General features: G+C 47.1%; 2 protein-coding genes and 1 long non-coding RNA gene across 10 annotated transcripts in view; 2 read left to right on the forward strand and 1 right to left on the reverse strand.

Annotated features, from left to right (window-relative positions):
• The first annotated feature begins 311 nt into the window (after positions 1-311).
• LOC146678858 (ubiquitin carboxyl-terminal hydrolase 42-like) lies at positions 312-10,255 on the forward strand. 6 transcript variants are annotated; one of them, XM_085404089.1, is made up of 6 exons: positions 318-422; positions 555-651; positions 7,664-7,804; positions 9,089-9,189; positions 9,373-9,538; positions 9,636-10,255. In XM_085404089.1, the coding sequence occupies exons 3-6, from the start codon at positions 7,703-7,705 to the stop codon at positions 10,248-10,250; spliced, it is 984 nt and encodes a 327-aa protein (XP_085260215.1). In that variant the 5' UTR covers positions 318-422; positions 555-651; positions 7,664-7,702; the 3' UTR covers positions 10,251-10,255. The 6 variants fall into 6 exon arrangements, with proteins under 6 accessions (XP_085260199.1, XP_085260215.1, XP_085260232.1 ...); XM_085404073.1 differs by lacking the exon at positions 555-651 and having other exon boundaries at positions 312-422; XM_085404106.1 differs by lacking the exon at positions 318-422 and having other exon boundaries at positions 429-651; positions 7,664-8,969.
• Positions 2,098-3,662, reverse strand: LOC146678859 (uncharacterized). 3 transcript variants are annotated; one of them, XR_014911497.1, is made up of 4 exons: positions 3,622-3,662; positions 2,812-2,924; positions 2,615-2,726; positions 2,098-2,534 (listed from the first exon to the last, which is right to left on the reverse strand). It is a non-coding gene; the product is annotated as an uncharacterized LOC146678859 (long non-coding RNA). The 3 variants fall into 3 exon arrangements; XR_014911496.1 differs by having other exon boundaries at positions 2,098-2,726; XR_014911498.1 differs by lacking the exon at positions 3,622-3,662 and adding an exon at positions 3,001-3,434 and having other exon boundaries at positions 2,098-2,726.
• Positions 10,256-10,819: 564 nt separating the features above from the next.
• The window catches only part of LOC146678860 (uncharacterized), a 112,712-nt gene continuing 103,511 nt past the window's right edge, over positions 10,820-20,020 (forward strand). Inside the window, exons 1-6 of the mRNA XM_085403970.1 lie at positions 10,820-11,899; positions 15,316-15,395; positions 15,557-16,327; positions 16,573-17,117; positions 17,210-17,263; positions 17,349-18,214. Coding sequence (XP_085260096.1) covers positions 10,820-11,899; positions 15,316-15,395; positions 15,557-16,327; positions 16,573-17,117; positions 17,210-17,259 — 2,526 coding nt within the window. The 3' untranslated portion in view covers positions 17,260-17,263; positions 17,349-18,214. The remainder of the gene's footprint in view (positions 11,900-15,315; positions 15,396-15,556; positions 16,328-16,572; positions 17,118-17,209; positions 17,264-17,348; positions 18,215-20,020) is intronic.

Genomic DNA, 20,020 nt, shown 5'->3' on the forward strand with positions numbered 1-20,020 from the left:
TAGCGGTTTTAGACACGGGCGGTTGCCCGGGGCGGCATCGTGGTGGGGGGCGGCATCACGGGCATCGGTAAAAAAAAAATAAAAATAAAAATAAAAAATTGCTCGTACTCATGCTGCCCCGATGTCCAGTGGCGTGTCCAGTAGCGTGTCCAGCGGGGTGGCCTGGGGGGGCACAGGCCACCACCCCCAACCAGCCACCCCAAAGCTAAAACAATAAATGAAATATCAAATGTACGATTATGGTTTCACAGTGAAGCTCAGATATCCGAGGGTAAGTGAATGCAGCACCGGCTTCTGCACTATGCGCATCATGTTAGCAAAGGTAGGAGAGCCAAGCACGAAAGACAGCACCGCAGAAAACATTTTTTCGGCGAAAGATTAACAAGTTAACATAGCTGGACTAGCCATCGGACGTTTGCATGGTGGGCTGATGACTTATTTATTTATTTATTTATTTATTTATTTGTAACGGCATGAACAATGAGAAGTGGTGGATTGACCAGATGCTGGTTATGTGTAAAAATAACTCAGTTGTTTGGTGGTGGCTATGGGAGAGCTTCCACAGAGGCAACAGGTGGATGAGGGAAGGTGAGGCAGGAGGAGAGACACGAGGCAGCCGCCGGTCCAAGTGTCAGGTGAACTGAACTTCAGGTAAGAAGTTATGACCTGGGCCCTGTTTCAGGAAGCCGGTTTGGAAAACTCAGAGTGAAAAACGACACTCACGGTTGAGTAACCCCGAACTGTCCAACTCGGAATATTCCGTTTCAGAAAGGCTGATAACAATTAGTTCAATCAACGCGGAGTTGCTTTAACCCCAAGTGAAGCGCGCGGACGAGGATACATAAAGCCCTGATAAGCGGAGCACAGATTAAGCGAGTCACCATGGAGACGGAGGGAAAGAAGGCGCGGTCAATGTATTTCACAGCGCTTGAGGCCGAAATTCTGATGGCAGCATATGCCGATAACATGCAAATTCCGCGGAAAAAAGTAACACAGCCACAGCTGCAAAAGCATGCATGGCAAAACATAGCCGACAGAGTCAATGCGTGAGTGTTAATTTAAACATTGATCGAGGGATTTCCACCCATTTAACACGTTATTTTATCATATGTTATTTTATTTGTTATTTTATACATTTTATTTTGTGATGTGATGTGAGCGCAGGTGCAACCCAACAGGCCCCAAACGTGCCTGGCAGCAAGTAAAAATGAAATATAAAAATATAGTCCAAACAGGTAAGGTGTAATTGTATTATGAGCCATAGTGCTTGGTCTGTTTGTCCCATGTAAATCAATTGCAGTTAGAGGCTACATTAATTTTCTTTCTGTAAGCACTTATTGAAATTATCTGAGCACATTACAAGTACATATTTGCTTACTCTGTATGCTCAAATGTGGCCCGTTATAGCCAACAGAAAAAAAGCGGAGGCCCGAAAAACAGGTGGGGGTCCTCCACCACCACCACTCACAGAGGCTGAGCAGTTGGCCCTCAGCCAAAACAGTGGGCGCCCTGTGGCCGAAGGCATCTCTGCGGGGACATCCTCTGAGTCAATAACCCCGCAAGACACAAGTGCCTACATAAGGGGTAAATTCAAAATAATACATGATGTGCATACATCCTTTCTTCACAGTCACCTTTGCAGTGCGACACATTCATTTGATAAACTCTTTACCATAATGGATTATTTTGTAGTGAAGTTATTTTCCGACTGATTTTGCCTTCCCTGAGCCTTGGTTGTCTTTGAGAGCATAATGACAATGAAGTGTAAGGTGCTTGGTATGTTTGTTAATTGCCATTTGGTCCCTTGTAAGTTATAAGTGACCTGTATAAACCTCATATTCTATCAGTTGATGGTGATGGTGTACTGCATCTGGTGCAGCCTCCTGTTGAGCCAGACCAACATGCAGTTGTGAGTACTCTTAATACTCCACAGATTATATGAGTTTACAGTAGAACAGCAATGTTGTCTATTTCTTTACTACAGGAAAATAATGAAGAAACATTGACAGCTGTTACAGAGGAGGAAGCAACAGAGACACTTTATGAGGTTTACATCTTTTAATACTTTGTGTACAGGAAATACAGGCGACCAATAAAGCCAGTTGAACAAAAAATCTGTTTATTCTTCTTTCAACATGTTGAGGTGATGGGTCAAAAGAAATGATTGTGACATATGGTGTCTCTGACTGCGCTTCCATCTTGTATGTCCGTGGGAGGGTCAGGATGTTCATGGTTTGGATCACTGCTGATGTTTGGTTCAGAAGGACAGTGTTCTCCTCTAATTGTGGCAATGTTGTGAAGAATCACACATGCCACAATAATGTCACATGCCCTTTCTGGGGTGACCCTGAGTCTTTGCAGGCACTGGAACCGGGCCTTAAGCATTCCGATAGTCATTTCAATTCTGGCTCTTGTCCTGCAATTAGCCAGATTATATCACTGCTGTGGGCCCGGTTCAGGGTCAGGGTAAGGGGTAGGCAAATAGGGTAAACATGGATACCCCCTATCACCAAGCAAGTAGCCAGTGAACTCTCCTAAGACAGAAGGGTACACTTCAGTTCAAATGTCCCTGAAGCAATTGGTCTTTATATATTTTAAAGTATTCTCAACTCACCATGTCCAAATTTTGTGCTCAGTGTACATTCACGGAATATTTGTGAGTCATGGACAGAGCCTGGCCACTTGGCTTCCACATTTGTGATAATGTTGGCAGCATCACATATGATCTTCACAGTGCAGAGAACACAAATTAGCATCCATTACTATAATGAAATAATTTGTTAGTTTGAAATGCTACAGGGAGCTATGTACCTGTACATTAATGCTGTGGAAAGACTTCCTGTTCACATAGTCTCCTTCATTTACTGAAGGAGCAATGATTGGAATGTGAGTACCATCTGTACAGCCAATCACGCCTGGGAACCCTGAAAATAAATGTGCAATTTAAGTAGTAGTCCAAGTATCACCACATCATACATTAAGTTTTGGTCATCCTGATACCTGCAATTTTGTGGCATCCCTCTTTGATAAATCTTGTGGGTCTATGACCGGGGAACACCACAAACGAGTACAGGAGACGTTTCAGTGCAACTGTAACATTCCTGACTGCCCGACAGACGGTAGCCTTGGAAACGTGCTCAGCGTCACCAATATTATACAGAAAGCTCCCGTTTGCAAGAAACCGAAGTGCAATACAAATAATATGTACAGAACTGAGAGAATGTCCGCGATGTGTCACATGCGTAATATATGGCCTGAGGATGTTATCCAAATAACTTAGAGATTGTGCTGAGAAACGGTAACGTTCGCACAGAAAATCATCAGGAAATGATAAAATGTCCAAACGCGCTCTGATCACTCTCTCCCGGCGGAGAGCTCTGCGGAGAATTTGGGCTTCACGATCTACTGGCTCTTCAAGGAAGTGGCACGCCATGTCCGACACTTCCTACAGTCAGGTTTCCGACAAAGGGGCGGAGACAGTCAGGGTTAGTTGTAGTAAACCTGCTAGGGGGCAGGTTAGCTTCACGGAGTGTGTCGTCATAGTGACTCACTCAGGCTGCAGCTGAACTCGCTTTGTGAAACCGAAAACCCAGAGTTTTCGTTAACTCAGGGTATACTTACTCAGTTTTTCCACTAAACCGGCTTCCTGAAACAGGGCCCTGCAGTCTATCTGGGTCTGATATAAACCAAGTTTAGGTGCAGTTTATTTTCGTTGTGCTGACTTTTTACAGTCAGTTACAATACCTCATACTGCCTGAGCTAGCATGAGGAGTTTCTATACAGCTGTTCGGTTGCTATGATGTTACTGATAGTGAACTTTGTTTTATTCATAAGGTTAGTTAGTAGAGTTGCCAACAGCTCCTTAAAAAATGGAATGGTCCCTCATTCAGAGAAAATATTATGTGTTTCGTATTGAGCTGAGAAGAGACGCAGTTTGTCCCGTACTTCAGCTAGGATGGAAAAAGACACAAAGCTGGAGTTATTCTGTCTTTACAGCTGCCTCTTCTATTGCTACTTCAATCATGAAACTGATCAATGATCAGCTGATGTCTCTCTTGTTTGTTTATCGCCCACTTTGCGCCAGAAACAGGAAACCAGCGGATGTCGCGGTAAACAACAGCAGCACGTTTAAGCTTGATCAGCTGTTGTTAGAATGTATTTAATATTAATTTCTAGTATCAGCTGATGTTTGCTGTTGGTCATGATGTCGGTTTGGATATGTGGTGAGAGGGAAACATGAGGATGAAACCAGGAGATGTTCTTACTGAATCATCAGAGCTGAACAGTGATGGAGAAACAGGTTTACCTTTTAGGCGACATGAATGAGTTGAAGGGAAGTTATGAACTGTTTCTGAGAGACAAATAACACCAGGATCCTTTTCTATGTAGCTGACAGCTGGTAACTGTGCAGGGGCGGCTCTAGCAAAGTGTTGCCAGGGGGCCAGGTAGGGCATTAACAGGGAGAGGGGGGCACAAAGAAATACTTTTCTTATTATTCTCATTTAAAATATTTAGCTTTTATTAAATAATTATCTGAATCTTGCGAACAAAGTTTTTATCTGATGTAAAATGTATAGAAATCAAACATATACCAAAAAGACTGTACATCACTGTCACAACAGCACTTGTTTTCATTCAAAGTCTTTATGGCTTTAATACCTGGTGGGCCAGTCTGTAGTCAAAATGCCCAATTTTCTGTCCCAGTCCAGCCCTGCAGGTTAATACTGGCAGTGTCACCATGCCAGCTGACTGTATTTCATCATCAGCCAGTGTTGTTCTTTATACATTAATATTACCAAAGTTTACCATAAGGCAGCATAGAATGTATTTACGTGCTTTCAGGTTTTATTCAAATGTTAGTCTTTTCATTTGTTTCCCCACTTTTTTCCTATTTCAAAATCAAACACCAGTTTGTGAGAAGATTATCTTCTTTTTTTTTAACAGGCATTGGTTTTGCATTGGCATTGGCTAATTTGCCAATTGTATGTTAAAAATGTTCGTATTTTAATATTCAAAAATGTTTTTGCCCAAAACATGTGCACTACATGTCAGTAAAAATACTATGCAAATATTGATGTCCTTGAATGCTGAGTAAACACTGACTGATTGTATCTCTTGTACTTTATCAACGCAGTATCTAAAAACTTTGCACCGTAGTGGTTAAAATCTCATTCTAATAAGAGTTAAAAGCGCATTTGGTTATTAGGTTTACAGGGTTATTGAATTATGGTTAACGGTTGGTAGAATTGTTTTTAACATTATCTGCCAATTACATCTGCCACCCTTCTCCAAATCTGTGCCCCTACCTGGCCCCCCCAACAAAAATTTTCTAGACACGCCACTGCCGACGTCAGCCAGCGCATATCTGGTTGTTCAATGATGACACGACGAATCCTACTTCCGGGCCTAAAGTAGTCTGCCTTTAATATGGCTTTTGTGTTGTTAACATGTTTAATGTTATGTATTTTCTTCTATTTAATCTCAAAAAGCTCCTAAAACAGTCAGTGATCATTGTTGACCTCCCTCGTCTTTTATTACCGCTAATCATTTATTTAAGCTCAGTTTTTAAAACCTTAGGATGTAACTACAGCCCAGCCCATGCAGCAGTATATGAATGACTAACCTCGTATTATGGATGGATTATCTCAGTTGTTCTCCTGGCTGAAGTGTGGTCCTTTTACAGCATCCTGCCATGCAATTACATTTGTTCCTGACCACTGAGAACACTCACGTTAACTTTTATCGAGTGGAAAAAAAGTTAGCTTGTTTATATTATGCTAACATAGCTGTGTCGCTAGCGGTCACGTAGCACATCATTATATACCAGCTAGCCCAAATTCAGTAGCCCTACAAACGTCACTGCTGTTTAGTTTTCTGTCTTCATTTATGCTGGAAGTGATAGCAGAGCTGTACGTTTTAATTTGTTTCCAAAACCCCACAGTCAGGACATGCTATATTGTATTTAGATCGAAGCTAGCGAGCTAACTCCCTGCTAACTTCTAACTCCGTTAAATGTCATAAATTCCGTTTTCATGGATGCCTGGATGTTAAACTCAATTGTTACACCTGGTAGAGCAGAACGCTGATCATTTTATTAAAGATGAAAGACTTTAGACAGTTTTTCAACTCTCAGTAATGCCATAGTGATCGTTTGATATATGGACCTGCAGCGGAGTTTAGGTCCAGACACGGCTAGTGACGTCAGACTGAACAACCGGATTGGGAATGGCATAGGCACCGATCAGTTTTCTATCGCCCATTTGCTGGGAGTAAGGACGCCCTTCGTTTGCGAGGTGCGCCTGCTTAGGGCTGGGTATCGTCACTGATTTCTAGAATCGATTCAATTCCGATTCACAAGGTCCAGGTGTAAGCGTCACAGCAGATGCTTTTGTGTCAAAGTAGCTGAAGATAAAACACAGAAAAACATGATGGTGATTTTCCTGGCCTGGAATTTTATAAAAATATTCTGCAGTACATCAAAAACGAAAGAAAACCATTAATCAACATATGAACATTACCTCTGATGTTACAGCGGTTTTAGTAGAGACACGGTTAAGCGTTTTGCATTTTGAATAATTTTAAAAAGTTTAAATTTGTTCAGTATTGAACAGCAGAAATGAGGTTTTCTTTTCGAAAGAATGTAAAAGGGAAAAAAAACAGCAGCCGACAGCGCTGTAAACAACAGTAGATTTGTGCGTAACAAGCAAGAGATTAATGAAGAAAGGGAAACTGTTCTTGAAGTACAGAGAGAGAGAGAGAGAGAGCTGTGCATCGCGGTGGAAGCAAAACAGTAAAAGTCAGAGTGAATTCACGATGATGTTTATGTGAAGCGTTTGGATCTTCTTTTGCTGCTGGTTCGGTCAATACTGTTTGGAGAGAGATCAAACTAACAGCTTTAGAATCAGCGCATAAAGGGCGTGAACACAAAGCGCGGACCCGCCGACAGATCAGAATCAGCGAGCTGTCGGCTTTCAGCCCCGACTGTGAGAAAGGCGACATCTAACTGATTCTGATCCGCGGGTCGCGCTGTGTGTTTAAGTCTATGTGCAGAATCCGTGTACCTGCTCTCATTTACTGTCTTAACTCTTTGCTGGTTCTTGAAATTTTGTGAGATTTCACCTGAGATTCTGGCATTTTGGGCAAAATAAATTTATATAAAAAAATCGATTCAGGATTTTAATGAATCGATTTTACGTTATCCAAGCCAGAATCGATTTTAATCGATGAATCGATTATAAAAACCCACCCCTACGCCTGCTGCTTGCGGCGCAGAGAGGAGAGGGCGGGGCGGCGGGGGATTCTCTGGCTGGCTGGAGCAGCATCCAATAACCAACTCGCAAAATAAAACAAAATAAAAACAAACCAACAAACACGAAAACACCAGACATTATAATACAGACTTATAATTTGCACCGATGTTTTTTCGAAATGCTATACACGAAAAGTGAGCGCGAGAGCCCTCGGTGCACCTGCTTGCTGCTGAAGTCAAAGTAAACTTTATTGTCATCTCCGCTACAGTCCAGTATAAAGAGAGACGAGACGACGAGGCTCCAGTTACAGCAGTGCAAGTGTTCGCCCAGGGCGCCAAATAGGCTAGGACCGCCACTGGCTATCCGGTTGTTCAGTGATGACGTGACGAAATTTTTTGTTTGGTGGTCATCAGGATGTGAAGTATTTGGAGCATCTGGATCTGCGGCCCTTCATGTCTCAGTCCCACGGGGAGCCCCAGCTCTACAGGCTGTATGCTGTGCTGGTTCACTCTGGATTGAGTTGTCATGCTGGACACTATTTCTGCTATATTAAGGTACTGGCTGTGCCCGAATCTCTTTGAATGCTGCTGTTGCTTAGTACAAACAAACACACACCATAAACAACACATTTTAGCAGAAAACTGAATGCAAATGTCACGGGGTGAAACGGGACAAGTTATTTGGAGTTTTTACTGTGCATGTTTTGCGATGTTTTATCTGTTTAATATTTTAATATTGTATATTGGGTTTGTTTGTATGAGTTCTATTGCATGTTTTTATCTTATTTAATTGAACAACTGTCCTGTAAAGACTCCACCCTATCTGATTACTAACTTGATTTCACCTGAGAGGTACCAGAGAGGCCAATAAGAGGGCTGGGTAGACGACAGAAAGGAGCGCTTTTTGAGGACGAGTGAAGAAGGAAAACTTTGCTTTGAGGAGTTGCGCTCGAAGGCTAGAGGCTGAGCGCCTCGGCTTCGGGCTGGAGGCTCGAAGCGGAAGGGACGAGAGAGAGTGACCGGAGTGACTGAGAAGCCGAGCCAGAGATATGGAGAGAAGGCTTGGGCTGTAGAGCTGTGATTGACGGCTGCGCTTGAAGGCTAGAGGCTGAGGGCCTCGGCTTCGGGCTGGAGGCTCGAAATCGCCAGCGGGGAGTGACAACACCAGCGGGGAGAGCGGAGACAGCACCAGCGGAAGGCACGAGACGGCTGTGCCGATTTGCAGTTTTAAAGAAGCGGCGGGCGGAGTTGAGAGCTCTGCCCACCCGGGGTAAGTCTCTGACTTATCCCTTTTTATGAAATAAAACTGTCTAGAAGAATAGTGACTGCCGCTCCTCCCTTTCTCCAGCATATCGGGACGCGAATGCGGAAAGGAAGGAGAGGACTCCGCTGGGTTTCCCTTTTTATACTACTTCGCTGGATTTCTTAGCTCCCTGGGACTTTTAGGTCGTGGCGCGGGCCACTGGACTTTTAATGTTGTGTTTTATTGATTTTTATTGTGTTACCCCTTGGCCAAGGTTGTTTTAATTCATTTTACATTTTTAACTATTTAAATATAATAAATTATATTTTAATTATACAGATTTTATTCGTGTGCTTTCCCTTGGCGGCTCCACTGCTCTGTCCGTTTGGAGGAAGGTTTCCTTCCTTCGCACAAAACCCACTGTGGAAGTAAAACCAGCCTTCCGCCTCCGTTTACACAAACAGAGAAAAATACTTTGTATGCATTGAAAGAAAGAAAAAAAGACCCCTATATAACCATAAGATTCTTCTTTTTAGCTCAAATTCAATTCAGAAACTGAATCTGCTGTGTCACATCTCTCTCATTCTGTCTCACAGGCCAGCAATGGGCACTGGTTTCAGATGAATGACTCGTCCGTGTTAGTCAGTGACATTAGGACCGTCCTAAACCAGCAGACATATGTCCTCTTCTACATCAAGTGAGTAAACATCGGTATTTTTAAACATTCTAGGCTTATTCCTTCAGTAGAACTTTTCCCATCATTATTTAATAATGTAGACATGTTTATTCCCACTTTTCTTGTAGAAAATGTATTATTATAACCTAATTTTATAATGTTGATGCTTTGTCATGGTTAATATTCTTTTTTCCATGTGATCAGGTGCACAGATGTGAAAAAAACTGGGGACTACAGCCACTTGAACCATAACGCTGGCATATCTGGTCAGTCATCTCCCCGGCCGGTGGTGATCCCACGCACCATCGCCACCATGCATCACAACAGTGTTGGCTTCATAGGCCCCCAGCTGCCACCACACATGAACAAGGTACTTCCTCACCTGAGGGTACTGATAATGTTGTTGTTTTGTTAAACCCAGTGTTTCTGTTCTAAAAACCTGTTGTTGTGACTTCTTGTTCCTTCAGAGTTCTCTTCAGCGGCAGTGCGGTGGGGAAACCAAACCATGGACTAGCTTCTTCCGCTTCCTCTGCTTCCATCTCCCACTCAGTAAGCCGGCCCACAATGATTCCAGAGAGCGACAAACAACAGAAGCTTTCATTTTCAGTTGGGCTAAGCAAACCAATTTGCCCATCTGCTTCTTCCTCCTCTTACTGCAAGCCATCCTCCGCCAGCAGTTCCTCCAGCTCTTTGTCCTCCTCCAGCTCTTTGTCCTCCTCACAGTCTACCTCAGACGTCCAACCAGACGTTCGTTTTATTCCGCGTCCACTAAACCAAGTCAGCGGCATGCCTTTCATCCTGCTGCTAATGAAAGCCAGGATTTCTCCACTCCTGTCACAAGGGCTAAAACTCCATCTGAACCCCTGTCTCACTGTACAGAATCCTCCGCTGTTAGCGCTTCACCCTCAGCTACTGAGGGTCCACTAAACCAAGTCAGCGGCATGCCTTTCATCCTGCTGCTAATGAAAGCCAGGATTTCTCCACTCCTGTCACAAGGGCTAAAACTCCATCTGAACCCCTGCCTCACTGTACAGAATCCTCCGCTGTTAGCGCTTCACCCTCAGCTACTGAGGGTCCACTAAACCAAGTCAGCGGCATGCCTTTCAGTAATGGGGATCAGAACCCTGTAGGAAACGGGGCGTCCTTCCTGGTGCCGTACAGCCAAGAGTCTTCAGAGGAATCAGACCAAGAGAACTGTGGCACTCTGGATAACGGCAGTTCATCCAAGTCTCATCCTAATGAAAATAAAGACACAGGAAATGTCTTTGGCGGTTTTGGGAGAATTATCAATGGGAAGTCAGGAGTGAACCATAATGGCAATGGATTAAATGGACAAACGTATGGAGACTTCAAATCCAGCCACAATGGTCATCACAAAGTGAATGGACACAGCGGCCCTGACAAGGTAAATCTTGTCTTTATTTTTATAATGTGTGGCGGAGGTGTGGTCCAGGGCGCAGCTGCAGGGGAGGAGTGGTGCAGTGAGCTCAACGGGGCGGTGCTGGTGAGAACAGCTGATGGCGATTTGGACTGATGGTGGTTTTCCTTCCTTTTATATAGTGAGGTGGAGAGGAGCGGAGGAGGAAGACGCTGCGGGAACCGACCGCTGTCAGACGGTGTTCTGTTATAATTCCGTGGACACTCTCAATAAATGTGGAATCTGATGATAACAACCTGTGTGTGGGTGTATCTGTGCATAGCCTACGTCACAAGTGGTGCCGAAACCCAGGAGCCTGCCGGTGTGGGGATGTCCGACCCGCAGGCTGCGCCGCCCGCCCAGCCTTTGCAGCTTCTGGCGCAGATGCTGGCGGAGATGGCGAAGATGAGCCACGACCATGCGGCAGCCCAGCGAGCTCACCTGGCTGCGCTGCAGGAGCAGACGGACCGGCAGACTCTGGTTCTGGAGCGGCTGGTTGGCGCCGCTGCCCCGCCGAAGTCCCCGCCGCTGTCGGTGGTGGTGCCCCGGATGGGGGACGGGGACGACCCCCAGGTCTTTCTGGAGACTTTTCGTGCCACGGCGGAGGCCTGCCAGTGGCCGCAGGTGGAGTGGGCTCCGCGTTTGCTTCCTCTGCTGTCGGGGGAGGCTTGGACGGCGGCCCTGAGTCTGCCGCCGGCCTCGAGGGGCAGCTTCCAGGACGTGAGCTGGGTGGTGGTGGACAGGTTGGGGCTCACCGCTGAAGATCACCGCCGGCGGTTCCGGGCCTGTCGGCTGGCTGCGGCGGATCGGCCGTTTGCTTGGGCCCGGAAGCTGCATGACGCGGCCGTACGCTGGCTGCAGCCGGGATCATCAGAGGGCGAGACGCTGCCTGCGGAGACGGCGAGATGGGTCAGGTGCCACCGTCCCGCGAGTCTGGAGGTGGCGGTTACGTTGGCGGAGGACCACCTTGCCGCTAGAGCGGGGGAGCCCGGGGACAGCGGCCGGAGGCCGAACAGACAAGCCCCGGTGCCGGCACCAAGGCGCCGGGTGCCTGCACTAGGGCAGGCAGAGCGGGCGCCGGCGCTGAGCCCCACTAATCCTTTTGCTGCGTTTGTGCCTTCCCAGGGATCGGACATGAGCAGTGCTGCCCCTGAGCCACGGAGAACAGCACAGATGCCGGGGCAGGAGTGCTGGAAGTGCGGACAGCCGGGACACCTGAGGAGGGACTGTCCTCTGATGGAGGTGGGGCAGGTGTTCCACGTTGCCGGTGCTCCAGCGCCCTCTCCCGGTCCGGGAGGGACATACAGCATTCCGGTAAGGACTCGAGGGGGTATACGCCATGCTTTGGTGGACACAGGCTGCACGCAGACCCTCGTGCACCAAGGTTTGGTTCGCCCCGGGGCATTGCTGGAGGCAGAATGGGTGGAGGTGAGGTGTGTTCATGGTGATGTTCACAGGTATCCCATAGTGCCGCTGTTATTAAAGTATAAGGGCAAAACGCATAGAGTAACGGCTGCGGTTAGCCCGCGCCTGTCGCATCCCCTAATTCTGGGCACGAATTGGCCGGGGTTTCATCATCTGTTGGGACAGTATGCGGGGGTGCGATCACGACCGTTAGTAGCATGTAGCGTCTGCGCGGCGCTCAGCGGTGACGCGGGGCCGTCCGACACTGACTCTGGGGAGGGGGAGACGGCGGGTCCTTCACGGGAAGCCCCGCCGGCTCCGGAAGTTCCCCCCACGGGCGATTTCCCACTGGAGCAGGTGGTGACACACACCCAGCTGTTGGTGCCGCAGGGCCGCCGGGAAACGATTTTCCAGGCGGCTCATTATAACCCCATGGCAGGGCATATGGGATACGAAAAAACTCTGGAGCGAATAACGGCCCGATTTTATTGGCCGGGCATCCGAGCGGATGTGCGCCGCTGGTGCGCGTCCTGCCCGGACTGCCAACTTGTTAATCAGCCGGCCATACCAAAAGCGCCTTTGCGTCCGCTTCCACTCATAGAGGTCCCGTTCGAGCGCATTGGCATGGACCTCATCGGGCCGTTTCACCGGAGTGCACGCGGCTACCGCTTTGTGTTAGTCCTGGTGGATTATGCAACGTGGTACCCGGAAGCAGTCCCGCTGCGCACCATCTCTGCAAAGAGTGGTGTTTCAGGTCATCTCCCGAGTCGGAATCCTGAAAGAGATACTGACTGACCAGGGCACGTCGTTTATGTCTCGTACACTGCGGGAACTGTACGAATTACTGGACATTAAATCTATTCGGACCAGCGTCTACCACCCTCAGACGGACGGGCTGGTGGAGCGGCTGAATAAGACTTTGAAGTCTATGATTCGTAAGTTCATTAACGAGGATGAACACAATTGGGACCGCTGGCTAGACCCTCTGTTATTCGCAGTGCGGGAGGTGCCCCAGGCCTCCACGGGATTTTCTCCCTTTGAACTGCTGTTCGGCAGGAGGCCACGTGGGGTGCTCGACCTGATTAAAGAAAGCTGGGAGGACGGTCCGAGCCCCGCCAAGAATGAGATTCAGTACGTGCTGGACCTGAGAGCGAAACTCCACACTTTGGGGAGGTTGTCACGGGAGAATTTGCTCCAGGCTCAGCAGCGTCAGCAGCGCCTGTATAACAGAGGGGCTAGACTCAGGCAATTTTCACCGGGAGACAAAGTGCTTGTGTTACTCCCTTCCTCCAGCTCAAAGTTGCTCGCCAAGTGGCAAGGGCCCTTTGTGGTCACACGGCGTGTCGGGGACGTTGACTATGAGGTCGCTCGGTCGGACAGGGGTGGGGCCACGCAGATTTATCACCTCAATCTCCTTAAAAAGTGGAGAGAGGTTGAATCCGCGTCGCTGGTGAGCCTGGTTAAGGAGAGAGATGAGTTGGGGCCGGAGGTGCCAAATTCCGTCATCCCCGCCTCCCTCCCTTGTGATGACCATCTCACACAGGCCCAGAGAGCGGACGTTGTCGCGTTACAACAGCGTTTTGCTGACGTGTTCTCCCCCCTGCCCGGCCGGACGTCTGTCATTGAGCATCATTTTGTAACGCAGCCTGGCGTGACGGTGCGTTCACGGCCCTACAGGCTTCCTGAGCATAAACGGCAAATTGTGCAGAGGGAATTGGCTGAAATGCTGAGAATGGGAGTGATCGAAGAGTCGCACAGCGCCTGGTGTAGCCCCATCGTTCTGGTGGTGAAGAAGGATGGGTCTATACGGTTCTGTGTCGACTATCGCAAGGTGAATGAAGTGTCACGTTTTGATGCTTATCCCATGCCCCGGGTCGACGAGCTCCTGGATCGGCTGGGCACGGCCCGTTTTTTCACGACACTGGACTTAACCAAGGGCTACTGGCAGATTCCCTTGTCTGCCGAGTCCAAGGCGAAAACGGCCTTCTCCACTCTGTATGGGTTGTACCAGTTCGTTACGCTTCCGTTCGGCTTGTTCGGGGCCCCTGCCACTTTCCAGCGCCTCATGGACCGGGTGCTGCGCCCGCACGCTGCGTATGCTGCAGCTTACTTGGATGACGTGATCATCCATAGCGACACCTGGGCGAAGCATGTGCAGCGGGTGGCCGCGGTCCTGGAGTCCCTGAGGAGGGCGGGGCTCACGGCCAACCCGAAGAAGTGTGCGGTTGGACGGAGGGAGGTACAGTATCTGGGGTACCACTTGGGGGGCGGGCAGGTGCGTCCACAGGTGGAAAAGACGGCGGCTATCGCATCCTGCCCGCACCCAAGACTAAAAAGGAGGTGAGACGGTTTCTGGGGCTGGCAGGTTACTATCGCCGGTTCGTGCCAGGGTTTGCGCAGCTGACCAGCCCCTTAACTGATCTTACCCGGAAGGGTGCTCCAGATCTGTTTCAGTGGACGGGGCCGTGCCAGGCGGCGTTTGTGCAGGTGAAAAAGTCTCTCTGTGGGGAGCCGCTGCTTCACACTCCTAACTTTTCCCTCCCTTTTGTTCTGCAGACTGACGCCTCGAACAGGGGGCTGGGGGCCGTTTTGTCCCAGTAGGTGCGGGGGGCCGACCGTCCCATTCTTTACATCAGCCGGAAGCTGGCAGAGCGTGAAAGACGGGAAAGCACCGTGGAGAAGGAGTGCTTGGCTATCCGGTGGGCGGTCGACTCCGTTCGCTATTACTTTCTGGGGCGCTCATTCACCCTCTGCTCGGACCACGCCCCGCTGCAGTGGCTCCACCGCATGAAAGATGCCAACGCCCGGATCACCTGGTGGTATCTGGCTTTACAGCCCTTTAAGTTCAAGGTGGTCCATAGGCCGGGGGCGCAGATGGCGGTGGCCGATTTCCTCTCTCGCTCGCGGGGGGGGAGTAGGTTCGGCCGGAAGGCTCCCCGGCCTCAGTCGGGCGGTGGGGGTATGTGGCGGAGGTGTGGTCCGGGGCGCGGCTGCAGGGGAGGAGTGGTGCAGTGAGCTCAACGGGGCGGTGCTGATGAGAACAGCTGATGGCGATTTGGACTGATGGTGGTTTTCCTTCCTTTTATATAGTGAGGTGGAGAGGAGTGGAGGAGGAAGACGCTGCGGGAACCGACCGCTGTCAGACGGTGTTCTGTTATAATTCCGTGGACACTCTCAATAAATGTGGAATCTGATGATAACAACCTGTGTGTGGGTGTATCTGTGCATAGCCTACGTCACATAATGCTTGTCTGTTTGGGTTTTTGTTTGTTTTTCTTAAAGGGACATATTATTAATATTTCTTTTATTTATTTTGGGCACATCAGATCTCTGGCAGTAATCATGGCAGTTTGACGTCTACGGCTCCTGTTGCTAATGGAATAGGCAGAGACCATAGCCAACCAAAGTAAGCCTAACACTGAACTAAAAAAAACTTATTGCTCTGCTGTCCATTTTATGCATTTAAATTTTTAAGTTTAGAGGAGTGATCTTAAAACTGTGCAGACTTTCCTCTCTGCCAGTGTGACAAAGCATTGCTCATATTGCTTTTGTATTTTATTTTTCCAGCAAAGATGCCTCATCCCAGGCTAGTTCTTCTCAGAGCATTCATCCTGCTGCTAACGAAAGCCAGGATTTCTCCACTCCTGTCACAAGGGCTAAAACTCCATCTGAACCCCTGCCTCACTGTACAGAATCCTCCGCCGTTAGCGCTTCACCCTCAGCTACTGCTACAACTACCCCTTCTGTTGCAGCTAAAGAATCTGCTTCCGCTCTTTCTTCTTCTGGGCAAGATGGCAACCCTGCAGCCTTACCCCCTCAGCCGGGCTGCTCTCAAAGCACCAGTGGGGCTTCTGCAGCTCCACAGAAAGTTAGCGTAAGCAAGGATGAAGCCAAGGATCTACCACAAGATAAATGTGCAACAACAGGGACTGAAGGACGTAAGGATACTAAGGAGCAGTATCAGTCCAAGCCTAGTTCTAGTTGCAATGAAAAACGATCTTCCCGAGACAGGCAAAGACTGTACTCTAGCTCTGGCAGAGATAGAGAAAGACACAACAGGGATAGGAGTCACGAACGAGAAAGCGACGACGATCATCACCGGTACAGACGGGACTACAAGGAAGGAAATTTCTCACCTTCTACAGCACCAGAAACAAACAAGTTCAAGGGCTCCCTGCCACGGGCTCGCCTTTCCTCTCCAGACAAAGAGGATCAAAATCGCAAGAGGACTCTCAGCAAAGACAGGGACGACAGCTCTGATGCCCGCCACACTAAAAAACACAAAAAGAGTAAGAAAAAGAAGAAATCAAAGGATAAAGACAGACACCGTGAGAGTGGGTGAGTATTGCCATCTTTCTCTCGATCCTTTAATGAAAACAGAAGGAAATGTGTTTGTTTTAAGCTAGATTTTGTTTGAAAATAATATAGGGTTAAAGCTCACTATCAGTATTATTATTTTCTTAAAAACGTAAAGAATTTTCATCATTTTATTGATAATGGGTCACTTTTTCTGTCTTAGGCTGGCCGTAAAGCTTGATCTCGGTTTTGTTAAACAATGTCATTGGTTCTCTATCATCCCGTAGAAGTTCTGACGGAGATTCAGACAGAGCTGCGGAAATGAAGAAGAAAAAGAAGAGACATCGGGACAGCGATCCCGACCTGCACAGCCCAGACGCAGCTCGGAGCCACAGAAACAGAAGCAGAGAGGAAGGGGAGAGCTGCAAGCGACACCACTCTGACAGAGACTTTGAACATGACAATGGCTTTCCACCGGAAAAACGTCGCTGCACAGACTACGCTGACGGCAGCGTAGTTCATGTTAATGGGAATGGATCTCTGAGGGACTATCCCACAAGCTCCAAGCCCAGCGGCAGTGCGGTGGGGAAACCAAACCATGGACTAGCTTCTTCTGCTTCCTCTGCTTCCATCTCCCACTCAGTAAGCAGAGAGGAAGGGGAGAGCCGCAAGCGACACCACTTTGACAGAGACTTTGAACATGACAGTGGCTTTCCACCGGAAAAACGTCGCTGCACAGACTACGCTGACGGCAGAGGTGGCCATCTACTACATTCCAATCAAACCACACCGGCAAACGGTTCAAGTTACGGCCATCTCAATGGACAGCCAGGTATTCATTTATTCTCCAAAATCACAGGAATGCTGAATTAAATGGTGCTGACAAGTTAGTCCAATTTTAAAGCATCAAACCCTGTTTTGTAGGTTACAGCGAAATCAGCGGCAGTGGATTTCCCAGTGACCTGAAACACTGACTCTGTGAGTGGATGTCTTTTTAAATGGTCAGCGTTGATGTAGCTACTAATACTTTCTCTTCACTAAGACCTCATCTTTGTCATTTCAGATCCATCAACCGAATTTTAACAACAGCAGAGGAATGACATCAACTTTTTTGACGTGGTGCTTCTTCATTAGGAATAATATTGTATCTTTACCTTAAGTAAAGTGTTTTAAAATTTAAACTATCCCCCTTTCTTTCTTTTTTTTCTTTTGTTTTCTCAAATGGGCTTATTTATTTGCCGTAATTTCTCCTAGCTATCGGTTAAAGAAACGGTGTTGAACATTTATGATGAAGAATATTAATATATACCGTAATTGTCGGGCTATGCCGCTACTTTTTGCACAAGCTTTGAACCCTGCGGCTTTTAGTCAGGTGCGGCTTTTCTATGGATTGTCCAGGATTTTTGTGATATCGTAAGACGATTTGTTTTGTTTGTTCCGCTGTTGTACGGCACTACGTTGCCTGGCGGAAGGGCATGTAATCAGACACACAGTATTGGGGTTCAAGAGTGGTATGTTGGTCACATGTCCATCCGCCAGGCAACATAGTGCCGTACAAGTAGCGCGAAAAACAAACTTCAAAGTAGCGCTACGCGTTCAGCGGGAGTCGTGGATGACGAGCGGCAATAAACTTGCGAAAAGCAAGTTATGCTCAACTCCACCCGTGGATTCTGACAGCGTGGAAAAGTGTGAAAACATCCACAATCACCAACGGATTTCGAAGGGCTGGACTGCTGCATGATGGAGAGGAGGACACCGCCACGGCCCTTCTGAGGGTGTTCGACTCTGACACTGACAACGAGGATTTATTTGGTTTTGAAAGTGACAACGAAGGAAAGAAGCTGAGAGTGGATGACGAAGCCATCCTGAGCCTGTTCGTTTCCGACACTGGAGAAGAGGACTTTGGTGGTTTTAGTGCGCAGGAAGATGGTGGTGAATGACTGACTTTTCTTGAGCCTAAAAGGTACTCCGAATCTATTTTTCTGGTGTGCTGTAGGTTATTGTTATGTACTACATTTGTTACTCATTTATGAAGCACAGTACATGTTTCGTACTTGTAATTACCGCTACTTTTACATATACCTAAAAAGTTGTGCAAATATGTACCCATAACTTGTTTTTCAAAATATTAATAAAAGGGGTGTGTCTCCAAACAGCCATCTCTTTCCTGACAATTCCCTTTGTGCATATTCTCTTACATATGATAAGTCAACATTGAAACACCTGCGGCTTTTAGTCAGTGCGGCTAATGTATGTACAAAACAGGATTTTCCCCTGATTTTAGCTTGTGCGGCTAATATTCAGGTGCGCTTTGTAGTCCGGGAAATACGGTACTTGTATGAACACAAAGCCTGGAGCTTAAACATCTCAACTGCTGCACACTCCACAACTGCTGTGTGTGTGTGTGTGTGTGTGTGTGGCGGGGGGGGGGGGCAGAGGGAGTGTTCGCCCAGGGCGCCAAACAGGCTAGGACCGCCACTGGGTCTGGACCTCAAATTGAGAGTTTCAGTGAACAACCACCAAATGCAAATTTAAAATTTTGAATCAGTTCTAGATCTTTTATCTGCTTAATTTGTCCTCAAAATAAATAAATATTAAAAGAAAGAAAAAAAGAAAAGGAGGGAATGGGCTTCACAGTGCTATGAAAACTGGTTACCAGTCAATTGCTCAATTACTTTCAAGCATGTGACAATGAAGGCTTGTGTATAAAAATGGCTGTAATTACGCAGCACTTCATGTAAAAACCTTTGTACAACCTTTTGAATTAAAGCTGAAAGTCACATCTGGAGTTTGGTAATGTACAGAGGTAAAACTACAAAACACGTCATTAACAACATGCTTATGGACCTAACTGTATGCGTCTAAACTGTGTAGTGCCTCAGGCTATACATACTGTAGCGTGCGGCAGGGTTCATGATTAATATTTTCCCTACAAGAATAAAATGTATAGAAACCTTGGGAATAGGCACTTGCTAAACTTGCACTTGCCAACTGTGTACGGCACACTTAACTTTCCTTTTTATTAACGGTCTTCATTTTATGATCTGTGTGATGGATGCATGCAACCACACAACTGAGATACTTGGGTAATATTCATTTGGTCTTTTGTCTTATGTTTACGTTATGCTCTAAAGCTTCTGTGATCATAAATGCAGAAGCCAATAAAGTGGACTGGACCATCTATTGTGATCATGCAGGGGGAATGGGGTTCTTCTTGAATGATGGTTAGCTGTTATCTCTTTAGTTTTCACCTTTGGTGTATATAATGGTTTATTCATTTGCTATATAACTGGAGCTGTTTCTCATTTGGGCAGGTCAGTTTGTTGAGTTATGTTTTTGTTAAGTGACTTTTGAGTAGCGTTCTGTTAAGTTAACCTCTTTTATGGGCCCACTTGATTCTTAAAAACTTTATTTTTTGTTATTTTGAATTTTTGTAATCGTCTTGTCCTTTTTGGGGGTATAATAAAACCCATTTTTTTGAAGATTACATTTGTGCCTGTGTGTTCCTGGCTGCTTGGATTATGACAATCTGCCACTCGATGAGACAAATAAGGATCTGCTCTTTCTGGATTTTATTGTTAATTTACAGATGTTAAGTTGAATTCATTTTTGAGACACCGTTTCTGAGATCCTTGAAAAATGTATGTTTCAGAGCAGCTTCTCAGGATCCTGAAAACATTTTACAGTCTGGTCATGAAAGAGGCATTTAACACGATGTAAAGTACAATTGCAGAT

The sequence above is a fragment of the Rhamphochromis longiceps genome, linkage group LG1 (assembly GCF_057381845.1).
Source record: "Rhamphochromis longiceps isolate RC_006_pf linkage group LG1, R_longiceps_female_GT1.1, whole genome shotgun sequence".
Classification (NCBI taxonomy): domain Eukaryota; kingdom Metazoa; phylum Chordata; class Actinopteri; order Cichliformes; family Cichlidae; genus Rhamphochromis; species Rhamphochromis longiceps.